The following is a 21,333-nucleotide window of genomic DNA, read 5'->3' as shown; positions in this document are numbered from 1 at the left end:
CATTGCACTGCACAAGTTATTTATTTTTTTATTTTTTTATTTTTTAACTCAAGCCCAATCTCTGAAACTCTGTAATGGATTAATTTTCATACTGTGTCCAAGGGATAACAAGATACAAATTTTAGATGTCTTCACATATTAGATAAAAAGTTTTATGCACGTGCATCTTTTAAATTTATCTATTAAGACAAGTTATTAAATAATAAATGCATATCTTATTTTAATTAATATATTATTATTTTTATATTCTGCACACTCCATTTCTTGGAACATTTTTTATTTTATTTTTTTCTCTAAAACAACATTTATATAATTCACTTTATTGTTTTGGGGCTGCAGCACTCATCATTTCTTAACACCAGCCACGCCCGTCTCTGTAACCTAATCACACCCGAGTGATGGTCCAGGAGCGGAGAGCACCTCTTGCTCCACCATATATTGAGTCTATTTTCTCACACAAACACAGCCAGTCACACAGACACTTACATTAAAACATACATAAATACCGAGTACTCTACACTCCTTCTGAGTGAACTGTCAGCTCTACTCGCTCTTGATGCACTTTTTCAACACATTAAAAAAGCAGTACCTGCAGGATTTCTGCCTTCCCGTTTCAGACCTCTGTATCTTACTACATATACAGTGCGGTAGCCAAAAGACTTTTCCGCGCTTTCTATACTACATCTGGTTCATTGCTGTTGTATTGCTGTCCCTTTTAGGCCCAGTCTACAATGGACACAGACCATTGCATGCAATGTATTTCTGCTTACACTATCCAAATTAAAATTAGGCCACCTATCAATGACCTTTCAGTAAACCAAATATGTGCATGCAGTTTTTCTTCTGGAAACAAAACCCCCCATTTTTATTTATTTCTTTAGTTCTAAATTTGGAAGAGCAGATTTTAAGTGACCTTACCGCTCAGAACTGACCGGTCAACAACACACACTAATTATATAAGCAAAAACGCTTACCTTATTCTATGGTGGCCACCACTTTGTGTTACTCATCAGTCAGCTCAAAAGCGATTGTCCACTCTGCTGCTCCTTTCCAGTCCCTGTTCGGGCACCAAATTTAGTGTATTTTCGTCTGCCATGGATCAGATGAATCACACAGTCTCTGGGTTTTATTTCCGGAAGATAAACTTTATTTCAGAGAGAAACAAAGCCGAGATATTCTCTGTGAGAAGATCTCCCGAATGCTAGGTAGCATCTCTTTATCAGTGATGGGAATAACGGCATTTACTACGGCATTTACGGTTACTAACGGCATTACTTTTTCCAGTAACGAGTAATCTAATTGATTACTCTTCTCATCTTAATAACGCCGTTACCGTTGCTGCCAAAAAAGGCGGCGCGTTACTATAAATGATGAAGCTGTTTTTTTTTTCATCAGACCAACTAGATCTCTGAGCGAGAGGCAAATACTTTTTTTTACTGTTCTTCCTAGGTTAGTGGGCAGAGCACGAGACAAGCCCATAAATGCTGAAGATTGGCTGAGATAGAGTAAAATTTCATTGTAAGCCAATCGCAAATCGCGAAGGACTCATCAAAAGCTCATTCGCGAACGAGTCGATCCATCATCACTAACGCTCATGAATTGCGAACGACCCATCATAACGCATAGTCGGACAGGACAGGACACACTAGGAACACAAGCCAATCAGTCAAAGAGAGACAAGTATGGCGACGAGCCCAAATAATCCAAAAGTAGCCTTCTCTAAATGGAAGTATAGACATTACTTTTTCCTTCAAGAAATTAAAGGAACGAATGTAATCGTGAAATGCACATTATGCCCTGGGCAAAAGTGCCTATCCACGTCAGTGTCAAGTAATTGAAACTTACTCAAACATCTTTCAACGTTGCATGCTTCCACGAAATTAGTGGCCATGGCCACCGAAGGAGAAGGATACAGTGCCACAAAACCTAAGCAACAGAAGTTTGATTTTAAGGCCCCACCAAACATTTTGTCTCAGACCGAACTGAACAAACTGGTAGCCGGGTATGTAGTGGAGGATATGCTGCCATTATCTACAGTTGAGTCGGACTCATTCAGGGCACTAGTTGCCAAAATACCAGTCAAAAAGACGTTTTAAAACTATAAAGACGCCCAATATTCTCAAATGAATGTGGAGCTCAAACAAACGTTTGAGAAATTAGAATATGTGTCTACCACAGCAGACATATGGACTGCATGTAACAAGAGCTATCTAGGCATAACAGCGCATTGGATAAATCCGCAAAGCATGGAGCGAGGTAAGGCAGCCCTGGCATGCAGGAGGTTCAAGGGACGCCATACATACGACAAAATTGCAACGGAGCTTGATCATATCTACTCCTAATATGGGATATCATTCGAAGTCACCACAACAGTCACAGATAATGGCTCAAATTTTGTAAAGGCTTTCAAAATTTATCAGATGGAGCGGGATGATGAGGATGATGATGAGGATGATGAGGTGACATTTACTGACATCAGTGAGGCCTTGCAGACCCGTGTTGTTTTTGATGATGATGATGGTGGTGATGAAGATGATACTGTGATCACGTTGCCGCCACATCAGAGATGTGTGTCACACACCCTAAACCTGGTATCATGCACTGATATTGACAAGTGGTTACTGTCAACACCCGGGAACAAAACCTGTTTACAGAAGTGCCATCACAAAATGCACAGGGTTGTGGAATAAGGCTAGTAGGTCAACGGTGGCTGCAGAGACTGTGCATGATGACATTTCTAAGAAGCCGTTAGTCCCATGCACCACAAGATGGAACTCATTTTATGATGCCCTGGCTCGTATATCTGGGATTCCTATAGTTGAGCTGAACACCATCTCATCCAAGTTTGGATTGACAGCCATCACAGAACGAGAACACCAGTTCATTAGGGAATACTGTATGGTCATGAAGCCACTTACAGTTGCTTTAGACATTCTTCAGGGAGAAGATCAATGTTTCCATGGCACACTCCTACCCACGTTGGAGACATTGATATTCAAGACCCTGCAACTGAAGAGTGGCCTGCACATCCTAACTGACCTTCCAGAGGCAATTGTCACAGCAAGAACTTTAATTTATTTTAGATCTTCAACACATTACCCAATAAATTAATGGGAAAAGAAACTCTATTCTATTCTATCCTAGCCTTTAGTTAGTTCAGTTATGATACATTATGATTACAGATGATGGACCTTTAAAGCCTTGTTGTAAAGTAATGAATAGGCATATAGGGAAATATAGGCTAATGTAAAATTAAACATCAATAAATATGTTCATAATGGTCTATAATGATCTCTCTCTCTCTCTCTCTCTCTCTCTCAGATAATATAATATTATTATAATAATATAATATATAGTTGCATTCTTATGTATCATTTCAGGCAATCAAGACAAGATTTGCAGAGGTGCTGGAGAGCGAGTGTGCTGTCTTGGCTGCTGTGACTTTGCCCAAGTTCAAATTGCGTTGGCTGTAGACACAGGACAGGAAGGACAAGGCCAAGGCAAGTCTGCTGGAAGAGTGTCGGAAAATTGTCCAGGAAGACCAGCAAGCAGGTACCAACCCACCAACACGCCACCTCAGCACAGACTCTGCCATAGAGGATGAGTTCTTTTCCTTTGAGGATGAGTAGGACACCTCTGCTACTGCTGAATGTCAAGTGGCAGACTATTTAAAATCAGGAGAACAAGGGATAGACTCTCTTAATGGTTTTGCACTGATAAAGAAAATTGCACTCCGTTATAACGCAGCCACTCCATCCAGTGCCCCAGTAGAGAGACGTTTTAGCCTGGGGAAGCTAGTCTTGATTCTCTGACCAGAAGTTTGAGAAGCTTTTGGTTTTGAGATACAACCACTGGTTCAATGACAAGAATGGGTGTATGGATAGCTAGATAGGGTAGCTTGGGCGAATAGGGAGAATAGAATGATGGATGGATGGATGGATGGATGGATGGATGGAGAGAATAGAATGATGGATGGGGAGGATAGAATGATGGATGGATAGATGAATGGATAGAATAATGAATGCATGGATGTATAGATGAATGAATGAATGTTCAGGAGCTAAAGTTGGATACAGTATGTCTAAAGTTGTGTTGCATCTTTTTACATTTGCAGTTTTGCACTAAAAAGAGTGTATTTATTAATTTTTTTAATACATTTTTGGTACATTGCTTAAAGAGCATAATTTATTTGTTGGCTGGCTGCAGCCTTTTGAAGTAAGATTGTCAATGTCCAGAGTACGAGATTTATTTTATGGAGATGTATTTTTTTATTTTTTATGTATTACCTACCTGTTTATATCCTTCGTTTTGCTATACATTGCACTTTCCAGTTACATTGAAAGCACCTAATATTGTTACACTGTTCTACTTGAAATAAAGTATTTTTTCAGTAATTTTTTTTTTTTGTTTGTTTTGTTTGCACTACAAAGAGTGTATATATTTGTTATTTCTTTTTGGTATATTGCTTAATTTAATTTTGCCCAGTAGTGGCCTGTTGAGGGGCAATAAATATCAAAAGTTCCAAAACATCAATTGTGTTATTTGCATTGATCCAATTATATAAACATAATATCTGCATACATGGCATTTGATTGGAGGCTAGTCTCACTTTGTCCCACAGCAAAAAAAAAAAAGTTTTTAGATGTGTGTACAATATTTCATGTTTCTGTTAATAATGTATTGTATTAAGTGTCCATCTCAACTTAAGTGATATTAAAGGGAGCCTTCTTTACTTGCTTTTAGTGCTTGGCGATAGCATATGACCCTAAATAAAATACCATCATGCATCTAACCATCCACTCGGCGTTAAGAGCTGTTCAGATTTAAACTGACAGGTCCGCAGTGAGTCAGTGTCATGGACGGAGGACAGAGCAAGTTTAAATATAGTTTCTAATCTATATTTCCATCTCGTTATGCCGCTGTTTAGTTTTTTTTTTGTTTTTTTTCTAATATAACTTCTTTGTAAATAGAGCAGTCACTGTCTATGTCTACATCGGACTTGAGAGTTGTCATCCGTGCCCCACTGCACTCAAAGTGTGTCTAAACTTGATGACATCTCACTATAGTGTCAAATCATCTGAACGCAGAGCCAGAACATTTTATCATAAACAGAACAAGGCATCAGTTAACTGATGGGGATCGTGTCCAGTGTATCCATCACTGGGTTCTGTCGTATTTTGTCGGATCACGCCACTTGTGTCTGGTGTAGACCTGGCATGCGTTTTTTAATGGGTTATGTTACAGCACTGCTTGTTTTTAATGTTTTTATTAAATATCTGTATTGCCTGCATAGTCATATCATTGTATTATTTACTGCCATGCAATCTACAAGTAAAGCTTGGCGAGCCGAGCAACGACCATTGGTGCAGCCGGTTGCTTTTGGCGAATATACTGTGCTTGTGCTGCTACGGTCATCTTCATTTCGTCGGGTGAAACATCTCTCTCACTCGCAGCAGAGTCGGTGAGCGGAAACAACTTCCCCTCCGCGCTCAGAGCATCAGCTCCACGCGCACTGATACCAGAAACACCACTCGCCTTCACTCCATGGATAAAGTATTTCAGTATGTTTGAAATGTTATGTTCATAACGTAGCCTATAAAAAAAAAATTGATAAATAAATTAAAATAAAAATAACAGGAGAGTTTCAAAGTGGCTTAGGCTATTGTGTGTAAACTTTTTTCCCTATCACATGCCAAACTAATAACATTGTATGCATTAAATCTTTAATTGCTGCTTTCTGCTGTGCAAATTTTAAAATAACAGTTATTATAACAGTACATTTTTGTCAGTTATTTTATCTAAACAGATCGATGAATTTTTTCAAGATTTCAAAATCAGATAGCCTACTGATAATGTAGTAGCACTGTAAGATTACATTTGTTTGAATGCATTATTGCTAAAGCGATTGCATATGAATGTGCTGTATCTGTTTAAATCATGATTTAACCCGGAAATAATCAGTAAAAGAAACAGACAAACTCCTTAGCCGTTTGAAGGAATTTGGGAGCCTCAAGCAAAATGGACATAGAGGCCCCCCGACCCCGCGAACGCACGCAAAGCCTACAGGAACCACAGTATAGCCATACAGTTTAAGTTCATCCACACTTTATATAAATAAAAAAGGTTTACAGTGCAAATACTGCTTGAAAAAATAGTTTGGTGGGAATTCAATAGTGATTTGCACTGTTTTTTTTCTTCTAATAATATGACAGCACACACTTATCAGTTTAAACTCTGGGCTGTGCAGGATATCAGCTATAATTATAGAGCTTGTGGTACCTTGGCTATATAGAGGAAACATCATGTTTTTTTTTTTTTTTGCATTTTATTGCATTTAGAAATAATAATAACTGGCCTAATAATGTTATATTAGATGAGGTGGCTAGTAATGTCAAGGCATTTATAGTGGGGATGCGGTCCTTTGCTGAAGTTGATTTCTTCCAAAACAACCTCAAAAAAGAAATGTTTACTCTACAGACAAAAACATCTATAGAATTATGCATTATGCAATATCAACAGAAAGGACAGCATAGAAATGAATAAATAAATGTAAAGCAAAACAGGAATAGTGCAGTAAACATGCTGCCTTATAACACTGTGATGACATGTTTTTTTCCTGATTATTTCCAGAAACAAATTTGATTGATACTATCAGTGCATGCCAGTAAATGATCCTTCTTATCTATGACCTTATTATTTGAAGTTAATTTTTAACTTGACATTATTCAAAATGGAGTAGCTACGACTGGCCTGCCCAAGCAAGGGAATTTCAGCCTGCCCCCATCACCACATTCCAAGTTCCTTGCCACATGGCAGGGTCTCTACATTATCACTGAACATGTGGAGCCGGTCACTTGCTTAGTCAGAAAGCCAGGATGAAGGAGGTCGGAGCAGATCTACCACGTAAACATCCTTAAAAAGTGAATGGCGTGTCCCATGAAGCTTGCTTTATTTAAATGTTTAACTTTTGCTTCTTAAATGTTTGTGCTAATGGGTACACTAAAGTTTCACTTTGGAATAGCGTTTCAGGCTCTCAGTAATTCCTGCAGAATTATACTTTATTAGTTACTAATGGGTTCCCTGTTTTTTGTCTTTGTCTCGTTCATTGGTTTACATACAGGAATAATTTACTCAATGGTAATATGATATATAATGAGGGAAACAGATACACATTCTGTACTAATAAAATCATGAACTTTTTTTAAATGAGTTGGCTAGTTATGACAATGCATTTATAGTGGGGATGCGGTTCCTTGCTGAAATTGATTTCTTACAAAACACGCTCATGTTTACCATACAGATAAAAACATCAATAAAAATGTATTATGCAATATCAACAGAGAGGACAGCATAGAAATGAATAAATAAATGTAATGCAAAACAGGAATAGTGCAAACATGCTGCCCTATAACACTGTGATGACATGTTTTTTACTGATTCTTGCCTAATAGAAATTTGATTGATACTATCAGTGCATGCCAGTAAATTATCCTTGTTATCTTTGGCTTTAATATTTGAAGTTAATTTTTACTTTTACATTTACATTTTTTACTTGTTCAAAACAGAGTATGACCAGCCTTCCTAAGCGAGGGATTCCAGCCTGCGTATCATGTCATGGTCATGATCCTGGTCCCTACCACCACATCCAAGTTCCTTGCCACCTGGCAGAGTCTCTACACTACCACTGAACATGTGGAGTCAGTCACGTACTAAGTCAGAAAGCCAGGATGAAGGAGGGTGGAGCAGATCTACCACACAAAAATCTTTAAAAAGTGGATGGTGCACCCCGAGAACCTTGCTGTCTTCACCCAAAACCAGCCTAACCCTAACCTGGATGTCCACCCCAAGCTGTCAAGGGCACGAAAGAAGGAACTGAAGAATTTGGTCAGTGACTTTATCACCAACTCATTGTTGGAATACACCTGTTCCAATCAGGAGGACTATAAAAGATGCACTCACAAACACTCACTTTGCTGAATATTCTTAGCCTGTAAACTTTCCCTAGTTCCTGTGTTTCCTTGGTTTGCCCTGCCTTTGTGTTTTTGACCTTGAACTGTTTACCTCGTTTTTGATTGTTTGCTGCCTGCCCTGGCCATTACCTGTTTATTGGATTATTCTTTTGTCTTCCCTGTAAAGCCTGCAGATGAATCTCCAATTCCGTTCATGCCTCCTGTGTAATAGTATATTCAGCAATACTCAGATCCAGCAGCTTTGTGAGTGCTTTCAGACAAGCAAAGTCGCATAAATCATATTGGGATAAATCTGATTTGGCTCCTCTCAAGGCAGTGATTCCCACTCATGAACCACCTGTCTACCCTACCACAGTCAGGAGATTGTTTATGTTTATGTTTTTGTCCAGCAACGTCCAAGCAAGCCACTCATGAAGTCTCTGTCTGTCCTGTTATGGCCAAGGAGGACATTTATGAACTTTCCGCCTGTCCTGAATTCCATCCCACCTCTTCTCCTCAGCTACTTCTCTTCCTCTACATCACTTTCGCTGCTTCCTGTCTGTCCCTAGTTCATCCTTTGTGTGAGGTAGATGTGTGGATTTGCAGTCTCCAGCTAAATCATTGTTGGAGGCTCCACGGTCTCTGCCTCCAGCCTCCAAGACCAGGACTCCACCTTGGCCCTTCAACCCGGCTCCACCTTGGCTCCTGGTTCTTTCATCTCCACCAGTTCTGCTGGGCTCACTTGTCCCTATGACTCCACCTTGGTCGGTCATTCACCTGTCTATGCTTTGGAACTATACTCCTTTGGCTTCACCTCGTCCCTTCATACCTTTGGCTCGGTTGGTCTCCTCGCTCCCCTCGGCTACACCATGGTACTTTGTCACTCTGGCTCCACCCAGGTCTTTTTGATCCTTTCCTGTTCCTCAGTTGCCTGAGCCATCAGCTCTGCCATCGTCCTCTGGATCCACATTGTCGATTTGGCTCCTTGGCTCTCCGTTTATGCCATGGGCTCTTCTTCCATCAGCTCTATCTTTATTATTCAGACCCCTGGTGGAAACTGCCATTCTTCCACCCTCCAACGACTCCACCATCGGCCTCAATGGCTACTGTTTGGACTTCACCCTGGTCATCCACTCCTCTGTGGGGGTTTTCAACCCCGTCTGCTCACGGTGGTGGTCTTTGACTCCACTCTGTTGGTCCGTAGCTCTGCCCTGTCATGATCTCTTGCTCTTGGATCTCTACCCCTCACTCTTGCTACTCTAACCCAGACTCAATTTCCCATAACCCCAGCATAGGAACTCATTATCAGACTCCATCTGTTTCCAATCAGGATGCACACACATATACTCACTTTGATGAATATTGTTAGTCTGTAACCTTTCTCTAGTTTCTATGTTTTCATGACATGTTCTTAAGTTTTTTTTTTTTTGTTTTTTTTTTTTACCTTTTTTTTTTTGTTTGTTTTTGATTGGTTGCTGCATTTCCTGGCCATTGGATTATAACTGTTTGTCAGTGTTTCTCCCAAGGTTTTTTCTCCATTCTGTCACTGATGGAGTTTTGGTTCCTTGCCACTTGTCGCCGCTGGCTTGCTTAGTCGGGGACACTTAATTTCAAGCATTATCTTCGACTCAATAGCACAGATACCATTTAAACTATTTACACACCTCAAATGTAACACCACCTGTGATTTGGCAACAGGAAGACTGTAAATAGGAATAGGCCATCCAAGATTTTAATTAATTTGTTTCCTTTTTCAGAAAAGATTTGAAGAAATGTAGTGGTAACATTTAGAATATTGTTTCTTAGTTAATGCATGACTAAAGAGGAATTACTTTAGAACTAATAGACAATTATTAATTAACAATTAAGTGACTACTTTTAACCATTACCATTGAAAGGAAGATGTATTAACTAATTGGTATCAGGGATCTAGGAAGGAGGACCCAATTTCAGTGTGAGATAACAAGGTTTTATTGACAAGACAGACTGATACAAGAGGGTAGTGAAGTGCACATGAGATACCACAACTGGAACACGGTAAACAGCCACAGCTAGGGAAGGCCACTGAGACAGCTTCAGAAAACAACTGGCAGAATACTTCGGCAACTTTGTCCTTTTTGCAGGCCAAAGCTCCACAAAAACACAAATTAACCCCAAGACAAGGAAAAATATGACCAATTAATGAATTAAGAGTAAAGTAATAAAATAAGTAAGGAATTATTATCAATTTAACCAACTTGGAGAATAATCAAACAAAACCAAGAATCAGGACTAGAAAAACTAAATAAATTTTACAAATAGAAGCAAAAGGGCAAAAACAAACAAATTACTAAAACAAGCAGCTAGACGAGAATAGGGAACTACACAGGACCAGCCAAAACAAGGGCACAAGACCAACCAGGCAGGGAGACATGGACAAAAACTCAGCCATATCCACAGACAGAGATAAGGGTGACAGAATGGGTAAGAATTAACATGAACCAGCAAACACAAAAGGGTAAGGGGCACTATAAATAGGGCAGAAAATACATGAGGGACTGGTCTCCATTTTCCTGGATGCTCTCTTTAGGATGTGAGTGTGCTCATTATACCACGGTGTCAAACTGTTTTCATTAATCTCCCTTAAGCCTAAATGAGCAACTGTTTCTGAAATGCTGGAAAAAAAGACAGTCCATAGTTTCTGTTACATCATTAAGTTTTTCTGAGATATTGGATATGCTGAGGAATTGAAATAAATCAGGAAGATAACTTACAAAGCTGTTTTTTTTTATGGTAGAAGTGATGGTTCTACCATACTTGTTACAAGGAGTAGAATTGACAGTTTTTGCTATTTGGAGTTACCACAAGAATAGATAATGATCTGAGATGTCATCGTTTGCTGAAGAATTTCAACACTCTTAACATCAATATATGTGACTGTATTAAATCTAGAGTATGATTTTGACAATGAGTAGGACTTGACAATTTTCCTATAACCCCAATAGAGCTAATAATTTCTAAATGCTGATCCCAGTGCATTTTTATCATTATCATCATGGCTATTAAAATCACCAACAATAAGGAATTTATCTGCAGCTAGCACTAACTCAGATAGAAGATCAGCAAATTCTTTAATGAAGTCTGTACGGTTACAATACCATTTTACAGCAGATTTAGTTCACAAATAACTGACAGTCATGACATACATTTTATTTTCATTTAAAATAATCATTGTTAAAACATTAAATTAATTTTGCACCATTTAAGGTCTGACGACAAATGTAACCTATATTAAATGTTGGGGTGGTGTTAGCCCAGTGGATAAGACACACGTCTGTGGTGCGGGAGACCTGGGTTCGAATCCTCTATGAGGCACCAATGTCTCCCTGAGCAAGACACTCAACCTCTAGTTGCTCCAGAGGCGTGCGACCTCTGACATATATAGCAATGGTAAGTCTGGATAAAAGTGTAATAAATGTAAATTAAATAAATGTAACTGAGTTTGGCTAGTTATGGCAAGGCATTTATAGTGGGGATGCGGTTCCTTGCCAAAGTTGATTTCTTACAAAACACACTCACGAAACAAATGTTAACCATACAGACAAAAACTTCTATAAATTAAGCACTATGCAATATCAACAGAGAGGACAGCATAGAAATGAATAAATAAATGTAATGTGAAGCAGGAACAGTGCAGTAAACATGCTGCCCTATAACACTGTGATGACTGATTTCTTGAAAGAAATTTGATTTATACTATCAGTGCATGCCAGTAAGTGATCCTTCTTATCTATGACCTTATTGTTTGAAGTTAATTTTTTACTTGACATTGTTCAAAACTAAGTTTGGGAGTTGCTGCTCATCTAAACTCCACAGTGATGGATTCAAGATCGGTGTATGTCTTATTATGGATGTTCCTGTTGTCCCCATCCTCTGGAATCAAACTAGAGGGAAATGGTTATGTTGACATTATAATCGCAATCAGTTCAAGAGTACCACAGGATGACATGCTCATTGATAAAATCAAGGTGAATATGTCCTTTTTTTGTCTAACCAACTTTATGTACTTTAATGGTTTTAGAGGCTTCTGTGAAAAAAGAGAGAGCGATAGAGAGAGAGAGAGTTACAAGAAACGTTTAGCTGCAGTTATTGCTGCAAAAGGGGGTCACACCTAATACTGAAAGCAATATATATAATTCCTTTGATAATATTTGTTAATTAACTAATTTAATTATAAATATTTTGTATAAACCTATTTACTTTCATTCTCACAGGAAATGGTCACTGAAGGATCGTATTATCTTTATGACGCATTGGATGAAATGGTCTATTTTAAAGAAGCTACAATACTAGTCCCACCTCAGTGGAATAGTAAGGATTTTATCAAAGCAAGAACAGAGTCCTTTGAAAAGGTACAGAGAATCATGGCATTTTATCTTACATGTCAAATATAAATGTTCATAAATATATTACTTCACTTCAATAGAATGTTTCTCAGACCGTTTCTATGTCAAATGCAGGCACAAATAAAAATTGATAATGATAATTCTGCAAACAACGTTGAACCCTACACTAAACAGTATGGAGAATGTGGAGAGGAGGGGGATTACATTCATTTTACCCCAAAATACCTGCTGAATGACACTTTTATTCAGCTTTATGGTTCAAGAGGTAAACTGTTTATGTTCCTTCAACTTTTGTAAGATGTTGAAAATGTTTATTCATGCAGTAGAGTGTTTATTTTAAAGTTAGTTATTTTATTAGTTTGTATTATTTGTTGTTTATTTTCAGGAAGGGTCTTTGTGCATGAATGGGCTCATTTGAGATGGGGCGTGTATGATGAAAACAGTGAAGAACAGCCATTCTACCACTCTAATGGTCATATTGAAGCTACAAGGTTATAAACCTTCAACAAAAAGATAGCATATGTTTAAATTCTCCTTGGAATTGATCTCAACCACTGGTTTCCTGCTTATATTTAGGTGTAGCAAAGATATTGAAGGTCTGTTTTATGAGGTTACTGCGGGAGGATCTCTTCAGTCGTGCCGTATCGATCCACAAACTGCACTACCTGACGATAGGTGTATGTTTTTTCCAGACAGAAATCAAATCACAGGCAGCTCCATAATGTTCTTACCAAGTCTGGATCCTGTAAGTATTGGCTGTACATTTATTCACACATGAACATTTCTACTTTTAGTAGAAGCTAATTTAATCAAACTAAGTTGACAACATGAGTTTTAGTCATAGTTTTAGTCATGCAAGTTTATGGGCTGGGTCAGAGGGGTCATTCAGGGCCAGCCCTCATTCAGCCATGAGGATGTCCACATGTAATGGTCTGAAAATAACTATATTATACTAAAATAACTTTTTCTTCATACACTGTAAACAAGTGGCAGATTGATGGTCACAAGCATCACTACATATTAACTGAAAGATGAGCACTTAATAATCACCACAGGCCTTAAAAGAGAACAAGTGTCAGCAAATAGTGAAACTATAAACTGTAACACTGCATAATCTGCATAATTTATTCATGTTGCTGGTTCAGGTGACTGCATTTTGTCGTGAAAATGAGCACAATTATGAAGCCCCAAACCTGCAAAATAAAAAATGTGGCAACAAAGCGACATGGACTGTAATTTTTGAGGATTCTGTGGATAAAGACGCACTTCGTTCCCTGAAACCACTGCAGTCCCCTCCACCGCCACCATCTTTCAAAGTTGTGCAGAGAGCACAGCGGGTCGTTTGTCTCATCCTTGATGTCTCAGGAAGCATGCAAGTAATAACAGACATTACCTTCATCTGAAAACAAAGAAGCTACCATGACAACCTTTTCATGTTACCAATGCTTTAAAATAAATTTGATAAATAATTTTGAAAGAAATGTATGTTTTTTTCCAATCCATTTTCATCTATTACATCCATTTTCTAGGGCTCAAGAATTCTTCAACAGCGACAGGCTGCCACACAATTCCTACGGATCTACATTGAGGATCAAGCCAGTGTTGGAATTGTAACCTTTAGTACTGCTGCTTCAACACTGAGCCCTTTGACTACTATTGACAGCGACACCACAAGAGAGAATCTTATCAAACTTTTGCCAACAGTAGCAAGTGGATCAACAAACATGTGTTTGGGCCTTAGGCAAGGCTTACAGGTGCCATATTAAGTGTACTATTATGCATTGTTTTATGTTTTATGTTTGTGACGTATGAAGTGTACATAGTTCTATTTCAGTGATCATTTTTCTTCAGGTACTTCAAAAGGACAATGGGGATGTATTAGGAGATGAAATAATTTTTCTGACAGATGGTCAGGCAACAGACGACATTGATGATTGTGCTCCATCTGCAATACAAAGTGGTGCCATTATACACACACTTGCTTTTAGTAACAGTGCAGCTAATGCACTTACAGAAATGGCGAACAAAACTGGTAAGTTTTATCAGCATTAATTATTTACTGTATCTGTCCCAGAGTATATTAAATAAGCACAAGTTGATTTTTCAATGGAAAAATGTTTCCAGGAGGAAAATTCATTTATGCCAGTGATGAATTGACCTCCAACCAGTTAATGGATGCGTTTGCCTCACTAACATTATCAACGGGAGATTACACAAAAGAACCAGTTCAGGTTTGTCAAGGTTTTACTCATTGCCCATGATACATTTATTACCCTGAGTGTGTCATTAATGTTAGGAGTATTATAATCATATACATTTTTATCACTTTCTTAGCTCGAGAGTGTTGGAGCAAGGACATCTGGTTGGTTCAATGGGACAGTATCAGTGGATCAGACTGTTGGGAACAAAACCAGATTTGTAATAATCTATGAAAAAAGTTTTCCTAGTGTTTACATACAATCACCAAGTGGCTCAATCTACACTCAGACAAATATGAGTCATGATGAATTGCTGAAAGCAGTCACTTTAAACGTTCCAGGAACTGCAGAGGTGAGACAACCTTTATCACAATTTATTTGTTACTTTTACACTGTAGGTCAGACCATAAACATGTAAACGTGTAGTCATAACTCAATAAAGTCATCTGGGCTAAGAGTTTTAGATAGACATTATCAAAATACCTTCAAAGGATAATTCTACTAAGACTGAGGAGGAGTGTTTCACTGATGACTACATTTACAGCAAACCCTAACTGATCTGCTTTTACTTTCTTGTCTTTGGTAGCCTGGGGACTGGAAGTACACTGTCCAAACCTCCTCAAATCAGGCTTTCACTATAACAGTAACGAGTCAAGCGGCACGTGCTGATGTTCCTCCTATTATTGTAAAAACCCATATGAACCAGCAGTTCAATGACGGCTCTAAACCCATGACAGTGTTTACTGAGGTTAGTCAGAATTACAGGCCTGTAATAAATGCTGAAGTGTGGGCTACACTTGAGTCAGAAACTGGGTCCGTGCATACATTACAACTCCTGGACAATGGAGCAGGTAAATTACCCATAAGTGTGCACTCAACTTAAAATATAAATAAACAAACAGTAAGGTACATCTTCAGATTGTGCCCACATAAATCAGAGATACATCTTTTACAGGAGCTGATGCTTTTCAGGGTGATGGAATCTATTCCAGATATTTCACAAAGATTGTAAATGGGAGAAGCAGCTTGAAAGTAAGAGTGAAGAATCAAGGTGGACAAACCAGATTTGCTTCCACCAAAAAGAGCAGTGCCCCATACGTACCTGGATATGTGGTAAACGGTAAACCCTGAGATCAATATTTTGGAATAATATCAATGACATCAAACAAATCTAACATAAGTGAATTACGTTTATTTTCATATTAAATATAGTGCTGGGCAACGATTACATTTTTAATCATGATTAATCGCATTATTGTCTGTGATTAATCGCAATGAATCACTTTGTTATGCACAAAACTAATAATGCATTCAAAAGTAGTGTAGTGTGCACTTTTTTCATTTAATTGTAGGCATACTGCTATATGAACAAAAATGTAATAACGCAAACACTATAAACAATTAAGGTGCTTTTTACAGTTATTACAATAATTCATTTGACATAGTAGCAGTTTAAATATTTATTGTAGCCTAAATTTCAACGTATAACATTAATGTAATTAAATTAAATATAAAACAAATATAGTTCTATATATAAAAACAAGTTATGATCAAAGTCCAGAGCCTCAATAATAACATTATAACAGGCATCTTCCTATTAGAGACTTGCAAGATCGCAAGACCATCACAGAAGAGTATGGCACGGGACAACACATGATGGCCGTGTAGAGATTTGTGTGTGCAGAATGTGGGAGAATAAATAGGGTGTGCTCACACTAGACAGTCTTAACCGTTCCAGAGCATGGTTAACCCCTAAAGCTCCGTTTAGCAGTCCCTGTTATTTTTCTGTTAAAAAACAGTGGACAGTGGTTTGTTGATGCTAAGCCTAAATAATTTGATTGGGACATCCCCTCCTGTGACCCATGATTTGTCTGTATGTGTATTCAGAGCCAGTGAGCAACGGACTTTAATAATAAAAAAAACGTAAAAATAAAATATTCGTGTGCATTAATCAGAAAATATGTTAACCTGATAATGACGCGTTAACTTGCTCAGCCCTAATTAAGTATCATTGATCACTATTTGATATTTTGATCATTCAGTTAACTGCTTTCCAGTACAAGTTATATTATTTAATTTAATAATTAATTTAAATACACATGGATGTACAGTATTATATACTGGTTCGTCTAATTTCAGGTGTAGTGCAGCTGAACCCTCCAAAGCCTCCAGTTTCTGAGGAACCTCTTGAGGTGGGAAACTTCACCAGAACAGCCACCGGAGAGAGTTTTGAGGTGAAACTTTCGGGCACAACTCCACCAAACTTCCCTCCCAACAGAATCACAGATCTGAGTGCTGAGATCCAGGAGGACACTGTGATTCTCAGCTGGACGGCACCTGGAGAGGACCTCGACCAAGGCACAGGTAAAATATGCACTTACTGTACCAGTATTTGAAAGGTTTTTCATCAGTTTAAAATCATTATGGACAAAAATAAAAGTTGTTTTAAAGATCATTAAATCAATAATTACAAAAATAAGAATAATTAAATATTTTATTGTCCTGCATTGCTTGTTTGTTTTCCTTCAAGCTAAATCCTATGAGATCAGGTGGAGCTTTGACCTTGATATGCTTCGAAAGAACTTCAGCAATGGTCATGTAGTGAACACAGCTGCCGTCTCTCCTCACGAGGCTGGATCAGTTGAACAACATTCATTCAATCTCAGTTTCCCAATCCAAAATGGGACCACACTCTTCTTTGCGGTTCAGTCGGAGGATGAACAAAATGCAAAATCCGAAACCTCCAACATTGCTCAAGCTTCAAAGATCCTGCCTGATCCAAAACCCCCAGGAATATCAAACCCAGGCGTGAATTTAACAGTTCTTGTCATCTCTCTGTGTGTGGTAATTATGGTTATATGCTTTATTGTAGCTGTGACCACATGGGCAGTGAGACGCAGGAATCTTGCTGTCTAAAGCAACACATGACATCAACAATGCAAACAAATGTCAAATCAAGCCTTAAGCCTACTTTGAACAATACGTGAAACAGCTTTAAAACATTTCTTAAAACAGTTATTTGGTTCAGACATAATTTCTTGGCTTCTGACAATCTTTTTCAAGTACATGTCTAATAATGCTGCCTCATAGAATTTTTATTTATGATTCTCAGTCAACTGATTTAGCTTCATCTTAAATGTGAGCACTTTTAAAAACAAATCAGTAAAACATTTCTGTATTAAATTTGCATTGTGGTGATTCGAAACACTGTTTGGTTCATTTGTTTATTGTATTTCCATAAGTCTGCATGATGCAGATAAATCCATAATCATTTGCAACATGTGAATGTGTATATATATATATATATATATATATATATGTATATATATATATATATATAAAACAAGCTGTATGTATTGATGGAGTTATGTAAACATAAGGGGGAGCCACTGTGATGTTGATGTTTCACATTCATCAGTCACAGATCATGCGCTCCAACAATCTGCTTCCTCTTTTTAATTATTTAATAAAATGTATATTAGAATGAAGACCATTATTTACATGTGTTTGAATTTATTAATGAATGGCAAAATAACTGCATCAGTATGAAGCAGCTACTGCTTTGATTCCTGAAAAGTTGACAAAATCCTTAAAGTAATAATTCTCCCAAAATGAAGCTTTTCATTTTTTTAAGATGTTAATTGATAGACTGTAATTGTCTGGATTGTGAATGAATTATTTATTATTATGTTTGGACTCTCATTAAGATGACACCCATTCACTGCAGAGGACCCAGTGATGAGCAAGTTTCTCCAACTCTTTATCTGTTCCAATTAAGAAGCAAGCTCATTTTGATGCTCTGTTTTGGTTGAACTATTCCTCAGAAAATTATTTTAAATGGTTTACTTGCATCATCAGTCCATAACCAGCAGGGAAGTGACTTAGACTAACAGTGTCTGATGTTTTTTGTTTGTTTTCACTAGGACTTTTTCTTTCTTTATTAAAATGTAGTGAGGAATGTTTTTGTAGATTTGAATGGTTTTCCCCATCTGGTGTCCGGTTGCGTTCCATGGAAAGGGTTTTTTTCTGTCTCACTCACTCTGTGGGAGATGTGAAAAAGAAATTGGTTTTAAGGTCAATAATTAATAAACAATTATATCAGATCAGGAGATCACAATATGTGTGTGTTCACATTTATAATCTAATGTATAAAGTAATTTAAATAAAATAGGTAACATGACTTCTGTGATAAATTGGTGAAACAATGAATAGATCAAATTACCCTTAAAATTTCCAGGAGAAAGTCTTCCTTGTGCAATCACAAATCTTCAAATTAAATGTTTAGGTTGGAAAAGATCTCTATCTTCCCCCTCTCTCACACTCTGTGTATCATTCATGCACACATGTGCATTAAATCGCCACCGAGTCTACCCATCACAGAAACTTTTTTATAATTTCCATTTTAGAAAAGCATACTCATGGTGACAAACATTTGGAGTATTACTACATTCCATTATGACATTCCATAGACAAAATTATTCCCTTTCAAGGGAACTTCGAACTGCGTCCTCTAGGGGGTGCTATGGGGAACACCTCATTGTGACCTGTGCCTGAAGCACACATTGAAAAAACACCAACGAGTTGGCCGGCGACAGCCTCTGATGTCACTACCGGCGTGACTATAAACAGTCACCGGGAGAACACGTCATTCTCTTCTTCGTCTTCACTGACTGTTCTGTTTGAAGCGTGCATCTGAAAGAACTGGTAAGAGCAACCTTTCTCTGTCTATCATGGCGACTTCTAGCAAGTGTTTAGACAATGTGTTCATCCATGTCTGCGTTATTTGACACCCAATAACACACGCAATCTTTGCGTCATTTGTTTGGGTGAAGAGCACGTACGCGATGCCTTTGAGGAGGCAGTCTGCTTGCACTGTGAGTGTTTTTTCAATGATGAAGCTCCGCTCTCATTCGTCTCTCTCTGAGGAACAAATTTGAAAAAAAGGCGGGCATCTGCTTCCCGAGGTTCAGGAACTGCTGCTGCTGAGGCACAGAGGAGAATGAGCTTGTGAGAATTTCAGAAGATCTGTCTGAATGTTTAGAGTGGGATTATCCCTTTCGCGCTCATAATGGCGGCTGATGAGAGAGAGCTCGGGAGGATGATGTTTGCAGTATATCTTTAACACTTTCTGATACTGAGGTAAGTGCTCTGCTGGGTTTTTACCCAGGAAAAGCAGGAAATATTTGAGGATGGGGAAGAATCTGAGGCTGAGCCTTCTCAATCCTCCTGCTCTGCGTATGTAGAGCTGTTGGAGGTTATAAATCGCACCACGGCAAAGTTGGACTTGCCATGAAAGTGCGCTAACAAGGCGACACCGTGAGGCCGCCTTGATGAACGTTATCTTTCTGAACTTAGCCCTCCAGCTCAGGTGAGCCTTCCATTTCTGCCATCTCCATACAGACATTGAAAAGAAATGAAAGAGGCTGTTTTCTTCAGGCTGTGGCTTTATTACACATGATGGTGGTGCTTCAAGCATATCGGACTGATCTGCTAATAGACCTGGATAGAGGTGAGGGCCTTTCTCCTAATCAGGTAGCCGAGCTGCGCCGCATCACAGATCTCTCTCCATGCTACCAAGCAGGCCGCCTCTTTCATGGGCAGGACCATGGTGGTAGCAGAGATACATCTGTGGATGAACCTGGCAGACATCGGGAAGAAAAAAAAGGCTTTCTTTTCGATGCTCAGGTTTAGCCTTCTGAACTTTTTGGTATTTCTGTTGAGACGGTGTTCGGGAAGTGAGTTAATTTCAAAATGTAGGATAGTCTTAGGCTACAGTCTACTCGTAAAAAATTAAAAGAAGACCTTTACACAGAGGATCATATGCATTCTATTGTTATTAAACAGTAAATAAATATAATGTATACAAATAAAAAGCTAAATGTTTTCATTTCTCATTTCGGTTGATTCTTGGTTTAAAATAAATCTGCAGGTTCCACATGCAGAGCGAAATGAGAAAGGTCCAGCATTTAGCAATAATTATTATTAACTTGTTATTATTCTTGATTTTTCGAACTACTAACACTTAGCATTTTTGAATTATGCCTTATGTGTGACCAAAAGTTGAGTATTTTCTGTTTCAGCTGTTTTATCGTGCTGGTGCCTCGCGCACATATTCACTGGAAACAGTTGTTCACCGTGCCATTTGGCGCGAGCAGCAGCCCACTTTGGCATATTGTTAATTATGATTCTTTTCCAATTGATACTGAAACACGTGTGAACTACAAAGCCTATTTTACCTCATGAATAATAGTTAAGCTTCAAATGGGAAACATCACGAATGTGGAAACGTTTGGATTTCTCCTGAATGAGAGAGCCCAATCTTACCCTTATGCTTAGCTTTAAATTATTATTATCATTGTTTGTTTATAGCTAAGCCTATATTATTATATACTGCAATTATATTAATCCATTAGAATTATATATTTTTAATTATTGTTTTGTTCTGATAAATTTGTTAAATTTAAAGGTTGTAAAGTGAAGGGAACTAAAAATATCCTGTTGGTTCATTACAACATTATTAGGCCAGACGTTATTATTTCTAAATGTAATAAAATGCAACTTATACATGACTTATTTTTTTCCTCTCACAAACTGTATTTATTTTTTAGCGTGTTTAAATACAAAACAAAAATCTTATGAACTTGTACGAGTGTGATTGTATGAATTCGTAGGTAGTTCGGTAATGAGACATTTGAATAAATTATGGTTTGCGATTGACGACTCGGTTGACAATGTTGTGATAAGTAGGCTATACCAACTTTGTAAGTCATAGTTTACCTAATTAATTCAGCCTAAAAATCC

At 38.0% G+C, this 21,333-nt stretch overlaps 1 protein-coding gene across 1 annotated transcript; it reads left to right on the top strand.

Moving 5' to 3' along the window:
- The first annotated feature begins 11,806 nt into the window (after positions 1 to 11,806).
- On the top strand, positions 11,807 to 17,756 carry LOC113058318 (calcium-activated chloride channel regulator 3A-1-like). Its single transcript, XM_026226092.1, has 14 exons — positions 11,807 to 11,956; positions 12,203 to 12,340; positions 12,449 to 12,599; positions 12,720 to 12,825; positions 12,911 to 13,079; positions 13,480 to 13,710; positions 13,864 to 14,088; positions 14,186 to 14,366; positions 14,459 to 14,565; positions 14,669 to 14,884; positions 15,119 to 15,383; positions 15,488 to 15,652; positions 16,672 to 16,896; positions 17,063 to 17,756. The coding sequence occupies exons 1-14, from the start codon at positions 11,807 to 11,809 to the stop codon at positions 17,446 to 17,448; spliced, it is 2,715 nt and encodes a 904-aa protein (XP_026081877.1). The 3' UTR covers positions 17,449 to 17,756.
- Positions 17,757 to 21,333: the final 3,577 nt, after the last annotated feature.

Source organism: Carassius auratus, chromosome 40 (assembly GCF_003368295.1).
Source record: "Carassius auratus strain Wakin chromosome 40, ASM336829v1, whole genome shotgun sequence".
Taxonomy (NCBI): Eukaryota; Metazoa; Chordata; class Actinopteri; order Cypriniformes; family Cyprinidae; genus Carassius; species Carassius auratus.
This window is presented reverse-complemented; position numbering and strand designations above follow the sequence as displayed.

What these genes read in the sequence shown, in the direction of transcription:
- LOC113058318 (XM_026226092.1), top strand. Translation starts at nt 11,807, where the DNA reads ATGGATTCAAGATCGGTGTATGTCTTATTATGGATGTTCCTGTTGTCC. An exon ending in TGCTCATTGATAAAATCAAG is followed by an intron (nt 11,957 to 12,202) that starts GTGAATATGTCC and finishes TCATTCTCACAG; the next exon opens with GAAATGGTCACTGAAGGATC. An exon ending in GCCTTAGGCAAGGCTTACAG is followed by an intron (nt 14,089 to 14,185) that starts GTGCCATATTAA and finishes ATTTTTCTTCAG; the next exon opens with GTACTTCAAAAGGACAATGG.